The 23,591-nt window shown below is 41.2% G+C and overlaps 1 protein-coding gene across 1 annotated transcript in view; it reads right to left on the bottom strand.

Annotated features, from left to right (window-relative positions):
• LOC120539731 overlaps nucleotides 1-23,591 on the bottom strand; it is a 94,373-nt gene that overhangs the window by 24,756 nt on the left and 46,026 nt on the right. Inside the window, exons 12-14 of the mRNA XM_039770113.1 lie at nucleotides 18,581-18,730; nucleotides 2,765-2,925; nucleotides 2,508-2,684 (exon numbers count right to left, since the gene is read on the bottom strand). Coding sequence (XP_039626047.1) covers nucleotides 2,508-2,684; nucleotides 2,765-2,925; nucleotides 18,581-18,730 — 488 coding nt within the window. The remainder of the gene's footprint in view (nucleotides 1-2,507; nucleotides 2,685-2,764; nucleotides 2,926-18,580; nucleotides 18,731-23,591) is intronic.

Here is a 23,591-nt window from a genome sequence, read left to right as displayed (position 1 = left end):
CATATTTTTAATTATATACTTGAATGCAAATATAAATAACTATTCACAATTAAAATAATGAGTTAGGTTTTGAAGACCCGTGTAATGTATTATTTTATAATAGTTATAAGCTTCAATGTAACTGCATGTTAACTGCTGATAGAATGGCATAAACCAATCATTTATTTGAAAAAAAACTGATGCATTATGGTATAGTATTCATTTTTACATTTATTTAGAGTACTGCTGTCCATCTGCGAGGTCATCCTGCACTTGGGTGCTTTTAGGAACCAGAAAAACTGGTTTAATTTTGTATTTTAGGATCAAGTTTGCTTCTTATCATACATATGAGTCATTTTCCCATCTTTTGCTGTTTTTATTTAACTACTATAATAGAAAACACGGGTTGGCTGGCATCCTGACTTTGATGATTGGTTCTTTACCTGATCGGGAGACCTTTTTAATGGAAGGATGTGGTTGGAGGGTCAACCCAGTCAGGTCGGTTAGCGGTTCCTTTTCTGGTCTGGAAGCCATTATATTGCATGGACAAGGGAGACTGCTCCCCAGGGCCATGTGCTTCCTCAGAAGGATTCCATCTTGCCTGAAGAAGGGGCCTGAGTCGCCTCAAAAGCTTGCACATTGTAATCTTTTTAGTTAGACAATAAAAGGTGTCATTTTGCTTGACTTTTCTCTGAATTAAATAACAAATTAAAGCAGAAAATACTTCCATATACACAATATTTTGGCAATATTCGGTCTTCATTAAGAATTCAATTTTCCTTGCTTTTCTGTTTGAAGAACTTTTACATTATGTTTGTTTTTGAAGTTGCTCAAGACCAAATAATATGTGCTTGACTGTATGTAAAAACTGGGGATGATAAGTAAAATGCCAAAAATGTCTGAAGTTTACCAAATGGGCATGTGCTTGCATGCTGAAATATAGCATAAAAATGAATGCAATATTATGTTTATAACCACACACACACACTCTAAAATCGGTACTGACCCCTACTCTCTTTTCTGTTTCTTTTTCCGGTTTCTTTGTGGTGGTGGCCTGCGCCACCTCCACCTACTCAAAGCTTCATGATGCTCCAACAATGATGGACGGATTAAAAGGAAGAAGTCTACGTGACCATCATCATCATCAAGCCCTTCCGTGAGAACCCTAAATCCAAAGAGGACTGTTTCATTTATGTTAGGTAGAATGCCCAGAGGGGACTGGGCGGTCTCATGGTCTGGAATCCCTACAGATTTTATTTTTTCTCCAGCCGTCTGGAGTTTTTGTTTTTCTGTCCCCTGGCCATTGAACCTTACTCTTATTCGATGTTAATGTTGATTTATTTTTTATAATTATGTCTTTCATTTTTCTATTCTTTAATATGTAAAGCACTTTGAGCTCCTGTTTGTATGAAAATGTGCTATATAAATAAATGTTGTTATTCAGTCTCAGCCATATAATCTGTATGGTGTATGCAGGTTGTCCAAACTGGAGTTTCTGCTGTGTGTTTAGTAATATCAGGGTTACCAGATTTCCAGAATCACAGATCAGGAAAACAACCATTTTGAGCAACCAAAAAAAGATAGTAAGAAACTAAGGAAGATAAAAAAATAGATAATTGTAACTAAATTATAATTTTAGATATGTAAACATATATGATCTTAACATATAAGTATTTGTAAATATATATAGAAGAGAACATATATGAAACAGTCACAGAAGTACGAGTATGTTTGATATAACTAGTAACACGTTTAAAGTTTCATATAATATGACACAATATACAGTATGTAAATAGAATGCAGGTATGCAGATATGACCTGCCTTGTTAGTCGAAAAGTCTTTATCAGTATCACTTGACTTTCAAAATGAATTGCACACGAGCATGAGCAGCCATGTTGAGCACGAGAAACGTGCAACGACACAAGCACACAACGTACACAAACACACACGATCCAAACACTCGGATTCAGCTGACAATTACAAATTGTATTAATAAAAGGTGGTAAACTAGGCTGTCTACAAAAATTTAGCAATCCTCTTTAACTAGATATTCAGTATAAAAATTGAACCAAGGTTTTTTTTTTCTGTATACAATTTTTGTTCAGTCAGGATTTTTAGAGGCAATTCAGATTTATCTGTTGAACTCAGGACAGTCCCACTCAATTCAGGACGTCTGGTAACCCTGAGTATTATCGACATGTTAACTACATTCACTTCTGGATGTTGTGTAGCTTTAAGCTATAAGCCCCCTGGGAATTTACAAGCAAGATTCAAATCTGTGAAATCTAAAGTGTCATCCCTGAGCTACACATAGAGATATGATGCCATGTGAGACGTTCTCTCCTCGGTGCATGCATTTGGTCTTTTGGTGCCTTGTGTTCTCCACATGTGCGACATAAACAGTGTATGAATCTGCTGATCCTCTCATGTTAATTCCACTAGAGTTGCATTGCATTGGTGGACGTGCTATAAATACAGAGCAGCACCACATAACATGATCTGCCTTATGAATTTTCAAATCATTCACCTGGTTCATTTGGATTAGGAACATGTCAATATAATCCCGAGGGCTGTCAGCACACAGTGTCTCTCTATGTTCCTCAACAATTCTGGAAATAAATTGTTTAAATTCGGCATTTATGTCCAATATGGTTTGGAGGTGTCCAGACACAATACTAGTGAGTTTTGGAAAAAAATTGTACATCTGTGGAGATAAAAGAAATAATTAATCAAAGAAATAAAAGGCATGGAGCAGATCTGTGCTAAAACTGAAAAAATGAATACCTGCACCAAAGGTTTGCTGAACAAATAGGTAAATCTGTTTATGAGAGCCAATAAGCAAGCAAAATTCTCATCATCGTATTCAAAGCGTTTTCCAAACACAATGGAGCAGATAACATTGGACACGGCCTGACTCAAAGAAATTGTGGGATCACAGGCTGAACCTAAAGAAATAAAACCCATGTAGATGAAGCAGAAATGAGAAACAAGCACATCTTTAGGTTACTGAAACCTGAATTTATATTAAGGATTAGATTTCATACCTGATTAAAAACAAAGAGGACATGTCATTTAATTAAAAATACTGTATATCATCTAAGTTCTTATCATACAGTAGTTTTTAAAACACTATCTCCCTTCACATACATCATGTTAGTTCAGAAAGGGATTCACATCAACGTTTTACTTAATATCAGCAAAATAACTTAAAACTGGAATACCTCTACTTTCCTATAGACATATCAGGCAGTAAAAGCCAACCCATACTTCAAATGGGCCAAACGCCTCCTGAAGTTGAAGTGATTGCTGAAAGCCTACATAAAGACGTTTTATAACTGAACTATAAAAGGATGGTTACTGGTCTGCTGGGTCATCAGCAAGTTTTGGGAAAGCATCCACAAAGCTACCTGAACACGGCATTTTCAAACATAGTGTAGAGTGTTTTGGAAAACTGGGAGGCTGACATAGATAGTTGTAGAAAAATAACATCTTATTAGAAATGCATAATTAATCATATAATAATTGCAATTACAATTACGGCTGCAGCCATATACTGTTCACAAATAGTGGTGAATGCTGTATTCTGTTTAGAATTCCCACTGTGGCTGGTGAAAATAATTTGGGTGAGGTGAAGTTTTTTTTGGGGGATGAAGTAACACTTTATAGTTCAGGATGAAGAAAAAAAAACACACACACACACACACAAACTCTAATGTAATGCCTACACACTGCCCAGTGGCACCAGCTTTTCTTTAGGCCTGAACATTTCTCAACTACTTTCTGATTAAACAGAGTAATTTCAGTCACCAGTCTCTTTCTCTTCTTTTTGACACTCACTGCACGTCCAACCTACCTGGAAAGGGGTCTCTCTCTGAACTGCCTTTCCCGAGGTTTCTTCCATTTTTTCCCTACTGGGGTTTTTTTGGGAGTTTTTTCCTTGTCTTCTTAGAGTGGGGACTGTCAAGAGGCAGGCACTCCTTGTGTGATTTTGGGCTATACAAAAATACATTGTATTGTATTGTATTTTTCATTGACAGCATGGCCAATTTTTTTTCTGTTTTTCTGAGAAAGGTTTTATGTACGTACTTTGGAAAACTACCTAATATGTAGAAAAATACGTAAATCTCATAATGTTTTATAGGCTGCAGGACACCAACAGATTAAGTGTTTGAAATTTAGGCTCCTCAATGGCTTGCAGATGAACCATTTAAAAAATAACAAAAAAAAAAAAACATAATTTTGGAGTCACATCAGAACTTGAACTTTACTTCATATCACGTCATACATTTTTTGTAATATAAATATTAGAATATATTATATATATCCATCCATCCATTGTCTAACCCGCTGAATCTGAATACAGGGTCACGGGGGTCTGCTGGAGCCAATCCCAGCCAACACAGGGCACAAGGCAGGAACCAATCCTGGGCAGGGTGCCAACCCACCGCAGTATTATATATATATTATATTATATTATATATATATTATAATATAATATAATAATATATAATAATATAATAATATATTATATATATTATATATATAATATATAATATAATATATAATATATATATTATATATTATAGTATATAACCCAAATCTCATTTAAAACAACACGTTTAAAACTTTGAAATTCTGAAAAGTTACAAAAGTTCCCTTAGAAATATTGAAACGACACTTCTTTGGTTCAGTTACTATACCTGTGGCAAAATAAACACCTTCTTATTTATTCTTGTTTGTAAGTAAAAGTATTTATAAAGTGCCTAACATACACAAAAATCACAAAGTGCTGAACAATAAAACATGGAATAACATTAAATATTAAAACAAAATACACAGCAACAACAATATGAAAAACACCTGCAGATGACAGAACTACCCAAATGCCCGTCTGAATAGATGGAATTTTTAAAAATTAACTTTAGAAAATGTATGCATTGCGCCAAGGGTTCTAGGGAGTCCAAAAGCTCATTCTGTACAGTTTTTGAATTTCCTTTAAATACGGTGGTACACTCAAGGTGCTCTTTTAATACAACAAAAATCCACCAACTCACGGAAAATCCGGGCTTTTTGGGGCTTTAGCTCTCATCATGACCACATAAAGCCAATTTAATTGCTCTACAAATTTTCACACAGTCTATTATTCTGAATAGGATGTGTTGATTTTTGGTCACCTCTTTGTTGTGCCTTCTAATGCCAATCCTGTAGCCTTCATCTAGCAGTTCAGCAGTAATAAACCTGCCAAAAAAATGAGCTTAAACTTAATTTAGATAACTGCGGCTACTTTTGTGCCGCTTGCAATGTTCAGAATGACGCTTTAGTAACAACACTTTGAAACAGCAAGCAGAGAAAGCAAAAAAAGGCATTGCTTACATCACATCCGTGTAACTACAGTTAACCAGCTCTGTTTGTTTGTGACAACATGAGCAGGAAAAGTCTGTGTGTAACCTTGTCCTCGATCACCATTTATGAAGGGGTATTTCATTAAAGAAATAACTACATTTTCTTTGATTTCTGAAGCTCCTCTTGAAGTTGCCATCTCCCAAAACTTGTGCTTGTTTATCTGTAGTTTCGTTAATGGCGGGAGTGGACTGTGAACCATTGAAATCAACTTGAAATAGTGTGTCAACAATTGTCAACAAATGTCCAATCACATTAGATTTACAGAGCCTAAAACAACAGTAATTCACTGCCAATAAATGTGAGAGTGTCTGGGGCACAGAGAGCTGTATGTCTGTAAAAATCTAAAAGCAACCAATTAGAGGGGAGCCTCAGGTCACTCGCTTGCCAAAGGTTCAAGGACTTACATACACTCTCATTTGGCCCGATTGGCTTTACTCAGAAAATATAAGAATTTACTCTGAAATTAAACAAATACACATTGACCCAATAGACAAATACATTTATTTCATTATTATTTCTATTCATCCATTATCCAACCCACTATCTCCTAACTACAGGGTCACAGGGGTCTACTGGAGCCAATCCCAGCAAACACAGGGTGCAAGGCAGGAAACAAACCCCGAGCAGAGTGCCAGCCCACCGCAGGGCACGCACACACACACACACACCAAGCACACACTAGGGACAATTTAGAATCGCCAATGCACCCAACCTGCATGTCTTTGGACTGTGGGAGGAAAGCGGAGTGCTTGGAGGAAACCCACGCAGACACGAGGGAAACATGCAAACTCCACATAGGGAGGATCCAAGAAGTGAACCCGGGTCTCCTAACTGCGAGGCAGCAGTGCTACCCACTGCGCCACCCCATTATTATTTCACATTGTCTAATTAATTTAGGTGAAGTTTTTTTTTTTAAATATGCCCCAGCATCCTGCATTACAAAGCACCATTGCACTGTGTCACAGGTTCAGCTTTCCTAGTTACAAACTGCTCTAAACAGCAAAAGAGAGCAAAGTCAATCACTCATAAATTAACTATACACATCAGTGCATTGGCAAATTCATAGGCTGTGGCGCTAGAAAGGGCACCAGGGTTTAGGCCTGTGTCTGTATTTATCAAGGGTCTCAGAATTACTCCAAGGAATTGCATTAAAGTATAAGTCCAACTAGGATACAAAATTTGTTCTACCTCAGTGGAGGACAAGTTGTTATGAAGCATCCTATAATCATTCCCAGTGAGGAGTAGGAGTTTACACTTCAGAATGAATGACATCACGATTTTATGGCACTGTATGAGGATGTTTTGTAGTTTTCTGATAGTAACATTAAGGCTTCTCCACAAATATGCTAATAACAATAATAATACTCAAGGTAGTAGTAGTAGTGAATAAGAATAAAAAGGAGGAAAACATAATAAAGTAGGATATTATGCTAAGCTGTAAGTAATTGTTATCACTTTGCCACAACTTCAAGAATAGTATTGTAACAAGCACCAAGATGAAAAGACCAAGGCACACACACATCAAATAAGAGTAAAGCCAAATAACAGGCATGTTTATTTAAAAATAAATAATCCACAGCTGTACTTTCAGAAGAATCAAATTCCAGCTGTTATGGCCATGGGAAGCATCTCGAGTAACAGTTATTAAAAATAACCGTGGCTATTATGGTGATGTTTCTAAAAAGTGGCATTCACTCTTTCACTGTTCCCGATCATCTTTGAGAGTCATGTGCCGTGCCTCTCTCCATGATCCCCCTTCACCTTCTGTGAAGCTCTAATCTAATGCCTCAGGAGTCTCAGCCTGCCTTTTTGAACCTTCCTGGGCTTATGGACTTTGTGGAATGCAGAGCTCAGTGTACCTGTGTGACATTTTGCTGTCAATAACCCATCCATCCAGAACAGCCTATCTTCTGGGTACTATGCTGGCTGCTACAATCCAGCTTACATCCATGGCCACCTGTGCGCTGATATTGTGATAATGTTTGCAAATCACATACAGTATGCATGCTGATCCACACTTTGGGCAATGATCTTCATGTACACGCTGTCAATCAAACTAGAACAGAGAAGGCAGTGATCTGCATGAATACAGCTTAACATTACCTCACGTGGAGTGATAAAGAAATGTATGAATCTGCAAATTAACTCACATGTTGCAAGGGCGTTCAAAGCTTGGTGCAAAAATGGTTGCCTGTGACATATCCAAATCATCACTAGAACAAAGCTGTTTTGTTCTGTGGGGGTAATGTCACCAATACTTTTATTTCAGCTAACAGGACATGGCTTTTCCACATAAATGGAGCATTTAACCTCCTTAGCATTAGATCCGAGTGTTACTTGTGCTGCAAGAACCATGCTAAAAGCATCAGTCCCGAGTGTCACTCGAGCAACTCCAAGATGCGTCTTACGTAAGCATTAGAACTGAGAATCACTTAGGCTGTAAAAGTGCTGCCGTTCTTTAGAGAAATTATGTCTGAGTGCAGGTTTTCACTAATTATGAAATATCTGCACTTTACCAAAAATGAAGACTTTGATGAGAATACCCATCCAGCACCCAAACTGAAGAAAATTTGGGAGATATACCAGGCCATTGTAGCAAGGCCATTTGGAGTGTTTGCATTCTGGACCATGATGTCAGCTTCGATGAAAGTCTCATGGCTTAGAAGGGCAGACTGTCATGGAGACAGTACATCACGTCAAAAAGAGCAAGATTCGGCGTAAAGTTTTATGAGCTTTGTGAATCTAAAATGGGATACATTTGGAATTTGGTTCTATACACAAGGAAAGGGACAATGTTTGATATAAAACACAGTCAGTACGGCATTGCTACTACATCAGTGCTGACTTTGATAGATGCTCTGCGGTATCAAGGTTACTGTGTAACCATGGACAATTCTTATACTTCTTCAGAGCTATTTGACATCTTGCTGCAAAGAAAGACTGACACATATGGAACAATGCGTCCCACCCATTGTTGCAAGCCTGAAGACTTTGGCAGAGCTAAATTACAGAGAGGTACACTAGTAGCATGGCATAAGGATAAGGTGCTTGCACTGAAATTGAAAGATAAGATGTTTGTCTTCTTAGCACCGTACATAATGCAGCTGCAGTCTCTATACAAGTAAAAGGCAACAAGATGTAATAGTTTGGTAACACTTTGATTTAGGTACTACAAAAAAGCATCTATCCATCCATCCATCCATCCATCCTCTTCCGCTTATCCGAGGTCGGGTCGCGGGGCTAATAGCTTAAGCAGAGAGGCCCAGACTTCCCTCTCCCGGCCACTTCTTCCAGCTCTTCCGGGAGAATCCCAAGGTGTTCCCAGGCCAGCCGGGAGACATAGTCCCTCCAGCGTGTCCTGGGTCTTCCTCGGGGCCTCCTCCCGGTTGGACGTGCCCGGAACACCTCACCAGGGAGGCGTCCAGGAGGCATCCTGATCAGATGCCCGAGCCACCTCATCTGACTCCTCTCGATGCGGAGGAGCAGCAGCTCTACTCTGAGCCCCTCCCGGATGACTGAGCTTCTCACCCTATCTTTAAGGGAAAGCCCAGACACCCTGCGAAGGAAACTCATTTCAGCCGCTTGTATTTGCGATCTCGTTCTTTGGTCACTACCCATAGCTCATGACCATAGGTGAGGGTAGGAGCGTAGATCGACTGGTAAATTGAGAGCTTTGCCTTATGGCTCAGCTCCTTTTTCACCACGACAGACCGATGCAGAGCCCGCATCACTGCGGATGCCGCACCGATCCGCCTGTCGATCTCACGCTCCATTCTTCCCTCACTCGTGAACAAGACCCCAGATACTTGAACTCCTCCACTTGGGGCAGGATCTCTCCCCAACCCTGAGAGGGCACTCCACCCTTTTCCGGCTGAGGACCATGCTCTCGGATTTGGAGGTGCTGATTCTCATCCCAGCCGCTTCACACTCAGCTGCGAACCGATCCAGAGAGAGCTGAAGATCACGGCCTGATGAAGCAAACAGGACAACATCATCTGCAAAAGCAGTGACCCAATCCTGAGTCCACCAAACCGACCCCTTCAACACCCTGGTTGCGCTTAGAAATTCTGTCCATAAAGTTATGAACAGAATCGGTGACAAAGGGCAGCCCTGGCGGAGTCCAACTCTCACTGGAAATAGGCTCGACTTACTGCCGCAATGCGGACCAAGCTCTGACACCGTTGTACAGAGACCAACAGCTCTTATCAGGGGTCCGTACCCCATACTCCCGAGCACCCCCACAGGATTCCCCGAGGGACACGGTCGAATGCCTTTTCCAAGTCCACAAAACACATGTAGACCGGTCGGGCAAACTCCCATGCACCCTCCAGGACTCTGCTAAGGGTGAAGAGCTGGTCCACTGTTCCGCGACCAGGACTAAAACCACACTGTTCCTCCTGAATCCAAGGTTCACTATCCGGCGGACCCTCCTCTCCAGAACCCCCGAATAGACTTTTCCAGGGAGGCTGAGGAGTGTGATCCCTCTATAGTTGGAACACACCATCTGGTCCCCCTTTTTAAAGAGGGGGACCACCACCCCGGTCTGCCAATCCAGAGGCACTGTCCCCGATGTCCATGCGATGTTGCAGAGACGTGTCAACCAAGACAGTCCTACAACATCCAGAGCCTTAAGGAACTCCGGGCGTATCTCATCCATCCCGGGGGCCCTGCCACCAAGGAGTTTTTTGACCACCTCAGTGACTTCAGTCCCAGAGATGGGAGAGCCCACCTCAGAGTCCCCAGGCTCTGCTTCCTCATTGGAAGGCATGTTAGTGGGATTGAGGAGGTCTTCAAAGTACTCCTCCCACCGACCCACAACGTCCCGAGTCGAGGTCAGCAGCGCACCATCCCCACCATATACGGTGTTGACACTGCACTGCTTCCCCCTCCTGAGACGCCGGATGGTGGACCAGAATCTCCTCGAAGCCGTCCGAAAGTCGTTCTATATGGCCTCTCCAAACTCCTCCCATGCCCGAATTTTAGCCTCAGCTACAACCGAAGCCGCGTTCCGCTTGGCCTCCTCCTTGAACCGTCACTCCTCCTTGAACCGTCACCTTATCGTGGTGGAGGGGGTTGCGTGTCCCAATGATCCTAGGAGCTATGTTGTCCGGGGCTTTATGCCCCTGGTAGGGCCACCCAAGGCAAACTGGTCCTAGGTGAGGGAAGAGACAAAGAACGGTTCAACAAACCTCCAATGATGAGCGAAACCTTTGGACGACGTTTTCCCTTGCCCAGACGCGGGTCACCGGGCCCCCCTCTGGAGCCAGGCCTGGAGGTGGGGCTCGATGGCGCCGCCTGGTGGCCGGGCCTGCACCCATGGGCCTGCCGGGCACAGCCCGAAGAGGTAACGTGGGTCCTCCTCCCCATGGGCTCACCACCTATGGGAGGGGCCAAGGAGGTTGGGTGCAGTGTGAGTTGGGTGGTGGCCAAAGGCGGGGACCTTGGCGGTCTGATCCTCGGCTACAGAAACTGGCTGATGGGACGTGGAATGTCACCTCTCTGAAGGGGAAGGAGCCTGAGCTAGTGCGCGAGGTCGAGAGGCTCCGGCTAGATATAGTCGGACTCACCTCGACGCACAGCTTGGACTCTGGAACCAATCTTCTTGAGAGGGGCTGGACTCTCTACCACTCTGGAGTTGCCCCCGGTGAGAGGCCGAGCAGGTGTGGGCATACTTATTGCCCCCACTCGGAGCCTGTGCATTGGGGTTTACCCGTGGACAGAGGGTGGCCTCCTCCGCCTTCGGGTGGGGGGAAGGATCCTGACTGTTGTTTATGCGTATGCGCCGAACAGCAGTTTGGAGTATCCACCCTTTTTGGAGTCTCTGGAAGGGTTTCTAGAGGGCATACCTTCTGGGGATTCTCTCGTTTTGCTAGGAGACTTCAATGCTCACATGGGCAATGACAGTGAGACCTGGAAGGGCGTGATTGGGAGGAATGGCCCCCCCGATCTGAACCCGAGCGGTGTTTTGTTATTGGACTTCTGTGCTCGTCATGGATTGTCCATAACGAACACCATGTTCAAGCATAAGGGTGTTCATATGTGCACTTGGCACCAGGACACCCTAGGCCTCAGGTCGATGATCGACTTTGTGGTCGTGGTCGTCAGACTTGCGGCCATATGTCTTGGACACTCGGGTGAAGAGAGGGGCGGAGCTGTCAACTGATCACCACCTGGTGGTGAGTTGGCTTCGATGGTGGGGGAAGATGCCGGTCAGACCTGGTAGGCCCAAACGTGTTGTGAGGGTCTGCTGGGAACGGCTGGCAGAGTCCCCTGTCAGAAGTAGCTTCAACTCCCACCTCCGCAGAACTTCAACCACGCCCCGAGGGAGGTGGGGACATTGAGTCCGAATGGGCCATGTTCCGTGCCTCTATTGTTGAGGCGGCTGACCGGAGCTGTGGCCGCAAGGTGGTCGGTGCCTGTCGTGGGCGGCAATCCCCGGAACCGGTGGTGGACACCAGCGGTGAGGGATGCTGTCAAGCTGAAGAAGGAGTCCTATAGGACTTTTTTGTCCTGTGGGTCTCTGGAGGCAGCATCTATTATAATTATTATTATTATTATGCAAGAAGACCTTAACAAACACTTCTTTGGGTCTTCATAACACAAAGCATCAGTAAAGTGTTTACTTATCTGTACAATGTGACCTACTCATAAAACTTCACTTTGGAGTGTTCTGAGGTGGTTTCTCTTGATATTACATAATTAGTATAAGACCTATTAATCCTTCATATTAAGAAGTCATTTTACCATCATGTCAATATGCCTCACTGCACAGACGTGAATAACCTATCTACTGATGTTTTACAAGTGTAGTGAAGACCATAACAGGCCATTGTTAAAGTCTTGTTACGTAAGAGTAATAGTAATACATTTACAGTACCTAGATTAAAGTGTTTTGTTTTATGACTGTTGTCTAGTGTTTCCAGCTTTCCCAGAATGTGTGTGACAATTTCAGCCTGAATGCCATCTTCTGGTAACTTCTAGTGAGTTAGGACAGCGCACAAGCTCTGCTAAATCCTAGTTTGATAAAATGCTGTGACTCCTACTCTGAAGACTAGGAACAAATTTGCGTCACTCTGAGAATTTTGAGCCACTTAAGACTGTTTACCCATTTTGAAAGGCTGGATAAATATGGGGATTGATCTACTTTGAACCAATTGTTAGGAATGGCCTAGTGATATGTGCAATATTTAATTCACAGTGAAACCTTGAGTTTTTTGTGACTCTGAAATTACATTATTTTTCAACAAATTTTTTTTTAAACCTCTGGCAGTTAACCACTTACCTTTAGACTTTAGACAGACAGACAGACAGACAGACAGAAAGACAGTTCTTTGTCTGTTTGTCTCCAGGGGTAAATTTGTCTTTTTACATAAGCATATTAAACAAATAAATGAATGAATGACTTGGCTGTTACAGTCCCAGTGAGTCATTATACAGATGTACTGCTGTTGGTATAAAAGAGCCCCTGTAGCGTTTCTTGTACGTTTCTGCTGAACAATTTGTTGGCTGAAAGTCCTCAGTGCTGTTGTGTCAGAGAGTGACATACTGCATTGTTCATAATGGCACTTAGTTTTATTTTAATTCTCTCCTTTTCTACAACCTCCAGGGGGTACAGAGTGTAACCCATAACTGAGCCTGCCCTTTTAATTAGCTTGTTAATTTGGTGGGCCTTTATTAAAGTGTTTCCAGACCAGCACTCCACAGCACAGACAAACTGCACTGGCCATCAGAGTTATAGGAGATGTGAAGGATGTCACTTCACATATTACAGGAATACAGTCTCCTAAGGAAGATGAGCCTGCTCTGCCCTTTCTTATGTAGTTCCTCTGTGTTTGGAGACCAGTCCAACCTGTCATTATGTGGACTCCAAAGTACTTGTAGGAGTGGACCACCTCTACATCCACTCTTTGAATTGTGACCAGACATAGAGGCTCTTTGGTTCTGTGAAAGTCAATAACCAGTTCCTTGGTTTTGGTGATGTCAAGATGCAGACAATTTCTTTGCACTAACAAACAAAGATCTCCACCTGATTCCTCTCCTGTCTCATCCCCTTTATTGATACACCCCATAAGCACAGAATCATCAGAGAATTTCAACAAGTGACATGACCAGCTGTTATGTTTATAGTCAGATGAGCACAGAGTGAAGAGAAAAGGAAACAGGACTGTTCCTTGTGGTGCTCCAGTGTTGCGTATCAGAAACACAGTTCAAAAATCTTACAAACTACGGTATGCCTGACAGATAGTCCATTAAAGGTTATTCACGGGTCTTGAATTGCTTAAATTTCAAAAAACATTGCAGTTGTATATAGCGTTACACTGTATTTTATTAATAAGAAAAATAATTCAGTTGTATGTTTTCCTGTTCTGTTTCTGTTATAGTTCCCTACTCTGTTTATTGTGTTAATTGTTACGACATCAGTGTGAGCCTCTCCTAGTGTTCACTGTGTTACTGTAGGACAAGGTAAGCAACCTATTACTGTCTGTAAATTAGAATTAAATAATTTTCAATTGCTTGAGTTATTTTTTTGGATGGGACAGTAATAGTAATATGATATTTTCAGTGTACAGTTCTTTTGAAATGTTTTAAATGATTTTATATTAATTTTGGTTATGTTTTAATGTGAGCGGTCAACGGTCTTTCCACACGCTTTTTGTTAATAGGAGAAAATGTATCAGCAGAGCTTGAACAGTCATTTGTTATGCTCTCTCTTTTAACATTTCAGATATTTTATTTGTATTTGTATACTGAGTAGTTCATACGTTGTTGTAATTTAGCATTGCTGCCCATGTTCATTGTGTTACTGTGAGAGGAGGAGGAATTGTATCAGCAGAGCTTGAACAGTCAAAAATTTAGGTTCTCTGTTTGAACATTTCAGTTCAGCCTGCTAATAAAAAAACATCAAGAGATAAAGGAATCGATCATGGCTGCATTACTTGTTCATGGCGGTTTGAACGGCACATTGCAAATCACAATGCGGAAGCTTTGGAGATTATCCAGATTCAAGGACAAAGCGCAGCAGTAAGGCACATGCAGCAGAGCATTATCAAATAGTTTTGAATTGTAACTTGTTAAATTGTGCCACACACAACCCCATCAAAATTACTGGACTCATCCACCTCGAATCCACATCCTTTTCATGTGGGCCTTCACAGCGTTTACTGAAGTTTCTTTCAGTGCTGAGATATAATAAGACTGTGTATCTCTGAAGCTCCCATCTTGCATCTATCCTGTTTCTTAAATGCTTGTATGAAAAAGAAAGGTTATTACATACATGGTAAAAACAAACAGTTTTGCACAACTAAACATCATTTTATATATTCTAGTTTAAGTAAGTTTAAGTAGTTGCAAATCAATGGATATCTTGATCTTTGACGTATATCTTTTAGTCAGTCTGTGTCTGGATGCTTTGATGGCTACAAAAAAAAATGTAGCATTCAACTTGCCTCATTATGTTTCAAAATGTTTAATCAAAATTGTATTTATCTTCATTTTTCTGATTTGCTACAGAAAATATCATTCACCAGTCATGAAGGGTTTTGCTATGTTAAAAGGAAAAAAAAATCTGGAGTGTTCTCCAGTCGACTTTCTCGTAGGCACAGAGATTATATAATAATTGTATGAATGTGACAACTTGTGAAACAAAACATGTGCCTATTCAGATTTCAGGTTTATTAGATTGTTCTTTTACCTGATTAGATAAATTTCCAATTATGATGTTATTATGTGTTTGTGCCATGTCATTTCTTCGCATTGTGGATAAGTTAAATAATAGTTAAAAAAATACAAGCAACATAGTTAATAAAGTGAATAATTAGATATCCCAAAATTATATATTATTCTAGCCCTGTCTTTAACTCTTTCATTCTGTTTATATGAAAAATCAGAGCATAAATGTGTATGCAACGGATTCATTTTATTCTGCCTTTGCGATGCTGCTTGTGTTTAAACTCTCTTTTTCAAATAAAAAAATAAATGTAAGTAATAAAAAAAAAAGTTCAGGCAATCAAAAAAATATGGAAAATGAGAAGAAATGTCAATTAATTAACAAATGGTACAAAACTGATGAAATATCAAAACAGAAATGAAATACAATGCATGGAATAAAACATAAGGACAAAGAAATAAATGCATAGAGAAAGTCAGAAAGGTATGGTATGTAAATTTCAAATTTCTATACTTTAATTAAAATTAATCTCTCACCGTAAAAATTATAAAACAATGATTTCATTGACTATAATATAATTTATTAAATTAGTTCAAACAATCACCGTAATTACCGATTAAACAAATTTGTTTCGTTGACAAAATAACGTGTAACAATGAAAAAACAAACTCACCAACTGTTAGTGTTCATATGTGACCAATCATACGTGATAAGTGTTGAACACAATACTTACTAACACTTAGTTGTGTAATTTCATCAATGAATTAATAGCCTTTCATGAAAATTCAGAACCAGCACAATGAAGAAAATTTCACAAACACTACTTAATCACTAAAAGTACTGTATTTTAAGCACAAAACCAAAAAAAAAGCAAAAAGTAAATTTAAAAAAACTACAGCTCAAAACAATTGTGGAACACAATTTGCTTTAAGAAAAACACTAACAAGTACCTAAATGTCGAAATAGGAAAATTTGTTTAACAGATTAACCTGCTTCAACAATATCACAGAATCAACTGTCAAGAAAACATATTGAAACGTTGTCAGTCAATCAAACTGGTGAGGTATATTATAGAAAATCCGTAGTTCTGGGTAAAAAAAAGGTAGACACAAATTTGATGCCAATAAAAATGTCAATCCTGAGGTAATAAACTTTTATTATACCAGATGTGACACAATGATCCATACCAAATGCCGGAGGTATACTTCCGTATACTAACTATAGTTATTTTGTTAAGTGCCAATTTTCCAATTCTTTTTAAAACATCACAGGTAAAGCATAAAAAAATCTGGATTGGTCTCCAGTCAATAACGTAGATACCACTTCCGGTCATCAGATTATAATGAAACTTCATATCTGTGTGTTTCTTACAAAATTTCAATCAATTATCTTTGTTTATAATGCAAATTTATATAGCAAAGAATTACTTCCAGTAATCCGAACAAACTGACATTTCAAATCTGATTGTTTTCTGTGGTCAGTAATATACCCCTCCCAGTCACCTGATCAAGGTCAAATTTTATATCTAACAATAAATAATGAAAATGCAAAATTGAAATTGTTTATCTCTATTTATCTGCGGTGGGTTAGCGCCGTGCCCGGGGTTTTTTTCCTGCCTTGCGCCCAGTGTTGGCTGGGATTGGCTCCGGCAGACCCCCGTGAACCTGTAGTTGGGATGTAGCGGGTTGCATAATAGATGGATGGATAGTAGATGGATGGATGGATGGATGGATCTCTATTTATATAATGGTAGTAATACGGTGTTACAGATAGGGGTCGCTATCGCTCCCTTGAACCCTTGTTCACGACTCCAGACACCAGGTAAAAGTCCAAATGATGACTTTATTAAATCGCCACAGTGCACAAAGCACCCTCTCCTCCACTATACTCATACAAATCACAATTAATGCAATAATAAACAATCCTCCACTCCCAGACACGTTGCCACCCTTCCACCCAGCTCAGCTCGCCATCTGGGAGTTCCCACAGTCCTTTTAAATACCCTGACCCGGAAGTGTTCTCAATCCCTAGTCCATGTGATCTTGTATCACTTCCAGGTCAGGTAGATGTTCTTTTCTTCAACCCAGAAGCCCGTCGCTCTTCCTTTGACGAACTTCCAGGTTAAAGGGCACAAAGAAGTCTTCGGTCCTCCCTGCAGCTCCCTCTTGCAGCCCCTGTGGTATCCAGCAGGGTCTTGTATAAAAACTACATGTCCCATGACTCCCTGCTGGTCTTTGGGGCACCTCCATACTGCAGGGAGGGCTCAATCTGGCGGCCTGGGGGTATTGGCCGGGATGACAAGCCAGCCACATCTCACAGCGGTTATCTGATTAAGGTGAAATGCTACATCTATGTGTTTCTTACACTAACTAACGACGATATAAAGTTTCAATTATTTTTCCTTTTTGTATAATGCAATTTCACATGAAAAACTACTATATAAAATTTCAATTAATTATTTATTTGAAACTATGTACTAGATTATTTGAAAATTTTTGAAATGTGATCAGGTAGAGTACCCCTTCTGGTTTACATATGTTGCCCAAAAGGTGATAGAAATCTAACATTTTGATGTACATCCGCTTGCCAAATTTCTCTTATCTAGCTCAAAGTTATCATGTTTCCGTAAATACACATTGTCACACACGTGCGAGTAGGAGGACATTGTTTGGACCAAGTAAGGGTAATTCCACGTCAGGCCAGGGGTTGGCGGGGGTGCACTAAACCTTCTTCTGTCGTCTTTGCAGACCAGCTGCAGGAAAACCTGTCTGACTCATCCCTGAAGACATCACTTCTGGTTCTGGTGCCTACGACGACATCACTTTCAGTTGTGACGTCAGAAGAAGGTCACTTCTGGTTCCCCTATGTCACTTCTGATCTTTACATTTAAAACCAGCATCTCTACAAACACTATTCAGTTCACTTTGGACTCTTTTGAAGACATTTCTGTCTCATTACAAAACCCATTGCAGCCAGGGATAATACACGGGTGGCTGCCCCAAACCTTTTTAAGTGTCTCGAGTCTGATCTTTTCACAACATAGACACACACACACAAACGCAGACATAATTCCAAAAATGGTCGAAACATGTTCAGGAGTGCATGAAAAGTGGAGATTCATCAAAATCTCAAGGTTGAATTTTTTTGTGATTACCCTACTTTCTCTATATTATGTATACGAGAAAGTAAAAGAAAAACGTTTAAACAGAACTATACTATTGTTTTCAGCCATTGTGTAAGAGAAAGGCCAGCACTTAATGCCATTGTGAAGTTGCTTTTACTGTGAGGCACTGGGGGAAGATTCTGGGCTAGTATTACATTCAAAATAAAAGAACATATTATTCATAGGGTGTCTGTCTACTGCTAAATAGATTTGTCTTTTATGGTCCAGGGACCGCTGGAATAATGCATACAAAAATTACAACTGAATACCTGAATAGAACCACTTTAACATCATAAGCCAGTACTGAAAACATTTCTCTCATTCCTTAACATGGTACTATTGGCAATGCAACTTCTCCAAGTCGTACCTTTAGTTTTTTGTAGATTTTCTACCAGGTGCTGAGCTTCTTCTTGTATGTATTCTTCAATGCTGCGCTTTCCCATTCCAAAATCCCGTAGAGTGGTGAGTGAAAACCTGCGTGCCTCTCTCCAGTCATCTCCATTGGAGATGATTAACCCTGCAAGAGACATGCAGTAATCTTTGAGACCGATGTGGTGTTCATGTGCTATCAGAGTTTTCAGAGTTGCAACCTGTGATGATTCTCCTTCTTGCTTCAGTGCGTTTGTGTGCGTTTCCAATCACACTCTCAGAAATGAGAGATCATTGTCGATTTATTTGGGCTGCAGAAAAAGCATGTTTTTTTTTCTTTTTGCAAATGCAAAAAACTCAAACTAAACATATGTAATGTGTATCATATCACTCCATGCACATTTCAAACACAAAAGAGGCATTTCTGGCTGAGCAGATTTTATGTTTTGTTTTCTTATACAACTGACTAATATGGAAGGTCATTGTTATAACGCGGAGAATTCAGATAGCTATGTTTTCTGCAAACTGTCCAACCAGGAACACATTTGTGGGGCATTCACATAGAATTTCTGACTTGGAAACTCATATTTACCATCTGTCTGATAGTGCGTGAATGCAGCAGCTAAATAACAGTAAGCCTGGATTTGACAGATTTAAGTATGTTGCATGAGTAGTTAAAAATATTGATATTTTGGTACTTGTTAAGAAGGTGAAAATTTATAATGGCACCTGTTTGGTTCAAGTTAATAAAGCATTCTAGAGGGCAGCAAGTATTACTGGCAAGCAGTTCTGGGCGTAAGGATTTTTGAGCACTTGCTACATGTGAATTCAGCACAGCATAACCACTCATCTGCCCAATTTACATCAACTCCCTTCAACATTTCAATACTGCAGGAAGAGAAAAGCCAAGCAAAATGACACCTTTTATTGGCTAACTAAAAAGACTACAATATGCAAGCTTTCGAGGCAACTCAGGCCCCTTCTTCAGGCAAGATGTAAAGAAGGGGCCTGAGTTGCCTCGAAAGCTTGCATATTGTAGTCTTTTTAGTTAGCCAATAAAAGGTGTCATTTTGCTTGGCTTTTCTCTACATTCATAATGGCTAACACGGTACAACAACCTAGTACTACATACTGCAGGAAAAAAATAAAAAAAATTTGCAGTTTTGAAACCAGTGTTTGAGGTAGTTTACAAATGATTGTGTATTAGCGGTTACTGTCTAAATGGTCCGTAGTGTGTGCTTGGTGTGTGTGCGCACCCTGCGGTGAACTGGCACCCTGTCCGGGGTTTGTTTCCTGCCTTGTGCCCTGTGTTGGCTGGGATTGGCTCCAGCAGACCCCTGTGACCCTGCAGTTAGGATATAGCGGGTTGGATAATGGATGGATGGATAGTGGTTACTGGTAATTTTATTTCCATTTTGAGTCTGTTTTGTTTGTTTAGTAAGTGAATGGAGTTTCATTTTGCATTAGCTGTGGATCTTGCTGTAGCAGTTTTATTTAGCATTAGAATTTAACAATAATATTGAGACTCTGACGTGCTGAAGTGGCATTAAAGGAGCTGTGCTGAACATACAAGACATGGTGAGGAGAGCTCACCAAGATGGCAACTCTCCTGAACAGTTTATGTACTCCTAAAGCTGAAAACGAGTGTTAATTCAGGTCATAAATATGGTAATACAACAGTTTTTCCAAAGACTACTAATTACTGTGTTTCTCCGAAAATAAGACCTACTCTGAAAATAAACCCTAGCATGATTTTTAGGCTGCTCTGTAATATAAGCCCTACCCCAAAAATAAGCCCTAGTCAAGATCGTCAGCTGAAAAGTAAGGCGCCTAAGGCCAGGTTTATACTTCATGTGATGCAACGCGTGTGCCTGAAACACCCATTAAATTCCAAGGACACTTTGCCACAATATCTCTGAAAAGGATGTTTAATGATTACATCCATCAATTTGAGGATGCAACCATTCTAGCACCACTGGCACAAGAAAGAAACAAAATCCCTGGACAGGGCATCAGCTCATCACAACGTGAACACAAGCACACACATACATTCACTGGCGTCATTGTAGCTTCACCAAATCCCCAAACCTTCATGTCTTTGGATGGTAAACTGAACCCCCTGTGGAAACCCACCAGGAAAACATGCAAACTCCAGACAGGGATCACAAGGGACGTGACTCCCTGCGAGACAGCTGCGCTACCACTCTGCCTCCGTGCCACACCATATGTGTAACTATTAAAAGCATTCATTATTTACATACATTTATCTATCTATCTATCTATCTATCTATCATCTAATTCACTAAGGCAAGACAACCATGGAAAGCACGCCGAAAGAGGCATGGATTCACTAAGCCACCGACAAATGAGACACCTATGGCGCACGCAGGAAGGAGCCATGCCCACCAACTCCAAGACCATTGGATACGACGACAACTCACAGAGCCACGCCCACCAACTCGGACGCGACAACACAGAAAAACCAGCGTCATTTATATTCGTCTGTCATAGCGGTCACATGCAGCTCCAACCCACGTTGACTGTTAATAGAGGCATGTTTCTCGCGGAGGTGAATCGCCATATGCGGCGTGTAAAACTGTTTGCGAGGGGTATCCCATGGGATCCTTAAAACGTTCCTTTACAACTGAGGTTAAAACACAATTAAGTGAGCAGTCTTTAAAAAATGAGTTTTCGGTTACGACGCACGACCGCGTGCACTATAGCAAACTGTTTTACACCCTACATACAGCAATTCGCATCCGCGACAAACATGCGTCTTCTTAGATGCTCCTGCACTTTGTACACCCCCCCCTCCCACCGTGGTCGGGTGTCTTGGTGGATTATATATAGAAAGGCAGCCAAAACCGCACAGAGCAATGAAAAGTCTACGTGAGTCACAGGTGCATCTGGACTGTACAAAGACGACAACGACTCGAGTGACGAGTTGAAGGTGGGCACATGAGCAGGCAGTGTATACTGAACGAGAAATCAGCAGACTAGCATGACGGAGGGAGCGGAGTGGATGTCCTTCTCTCGTTCCACCCTGAGCGCCGCACGGACGATTGTGTGTTGGTTTGTTCCGTGCATCGGTTAAAACCCAATGCAGGAAGCAGTCTTTAAAAACCAATAAGCACTGTGCCTCTGTTTCATTACCGTCTCACCTGCTTCACCAATGCAGGCCCAGCAACAGGCAATACGGCGGCGTCATTCCCATGACCAGCAGGGCAGCCAACCGGGTAACCAAAGTCTTTGGGTTCAGGGAGGAGTCTGGTTACAAAGCTGAAACTTAAAGGAATTGGCGGAAGGGCACCACCAGGTGTGGAGCCTTTCGCTTCATTTGACTCAACGCAGGAAACCTCACCCGGCCCGGACACGGACAGGATTGACAGATTGCTAGCTCCTTCTCGATTCTGTTGGTGGTGGTGCATGGCAGTTCTTAGTTGGTGGAGCGATTTGGATGCTTATTTCTGAAAACGAACGAGACTCCCGCCTGCTAAATAGCTACACGACCCAACAGCGGTCGGCGTCCAAATTCTTAGAGGGACAAGTGGCTTTCAGCCACGCGAGAATGAGCATTAACAGGTCTGTGATGCACTTGTATGTCCGGTACTGCACACGTGCTACACTGAATGGATCAACGTGCGTCTACCCGGCGTGCTTAAGCCGTTGAACCCCATTCGTGATGGAGAATGTGGCTTCCAATTGTTCCCCACGAACGAGAAATTCCCAGTACGTGTGGGTCATACGCTGGCACTGATTACGTCCCTGCCCTTTGTAAAGCCCCCCATGGTCGGGTGACTTGGTGGATTATATATAAAAAAGCAGCCGAAACCGCAAAGAACAATGAAAAATCAACGTGGAAACCGACTGAGGCGGTGTTTGGAAAATTAACAGTCAACGTGACTCACAGGTGCGTGTGGACTGTACACAGACGAAAGCGACTCAGGTAGGGAGTTTGGGGCGGGCACATAAGCGGGCAGTGCGTACTGAACGAGCGCCGTTCAACCCCATCCTTCGCTTTGGAAGGAGAAAGCGCGACGGCGCTCCTCTGGTTTTCAGTCACGGACAATTGTAGCGTGCATTGTTGCAATGTTACTTTTCTTGGTGGTTTATTAAATTACGGATTTTTCTAATGTTTATTTTTTCCTCTGTGCTTAAAAATCATTTAAAAAGCGGCCTGATTATGCGGCGTATGCTACGCCGCGGGTTGGCTAATAGTGAATAATAAAATAACAGTGTCAGCTTTTAAGCATAAGCCCAGAAGGATATGAGACTCAGACACATGCCAAGTGCACATTGGACCAGGGTTCAAATTCAACTGTTACAATATGTATAAGGTACAACAATAAAAATAATAATAAAATAACAATAGTAGAGGTTAATGAAATATATTAATCTTGGGAATACAACAAAATTAGAATCTGGGAACTGCAGATGGGGGCACCAAAATCTTTTAAGTGCTTGGGGCCTCTAAAAGTCTTAATCTGGCTGTGCTTAAGGCCGTGTCTCCTTATAGTGTCTCACACTCCTGCAAAGACAAGCTCAGTGGCAGTGTCTTTTGTGGGCTGCCATGGCAGTTGCAGCCACCTTCAAATCACGGTACAGTACAGTAACAGTAACCAATTAAGGAATTATGCAGAAAAAAAGTGTAAAAAGGCATAAAACTGGCCCTTACTGTAAACTGAAATGAAATTTTAAAAATAATAAGAAAAAGAATAAAAATACTCACAGAGGACCTCGTTCGGAAACTTTCAAACAAACACTCTACATGCAGCAAACTGCAGACACATCTACGACACACATAACGATGGAGTGATGGACAGGGGAAGGATAGATAGATTGATTTATTCCCAGGGGGAAATTTGGCTTTTTACAGAAGCTCTTTAAATTAATAAAATATATAAAGGGTAGATAAGTAAATATAGAATAGATTTCTTGTGTAAGACTTTTCATTTAGAAGCATGAGTTTTATTAAATGTGTATTTTCATGTTCTGATCGTTTAGGTTTA

The sequence above is a fragment of the Polypterus senegalus genome, chromosome 11 (genome assembly GCF_016835505.1).
Source record: "Polypterus senegalus isolate Bchr_013 chromosome 11, ASM1683550v1, whole genome shotgun sequence".
NCBI lineage: Eukaryota > Metazoa > Chordata > Cladistia > Polypteriformes > Polypteridae > Polypterus > Polypterus senegalus.
This window is presented reverse-complemented; position numbering and strand designations above follow the sequence as displayed.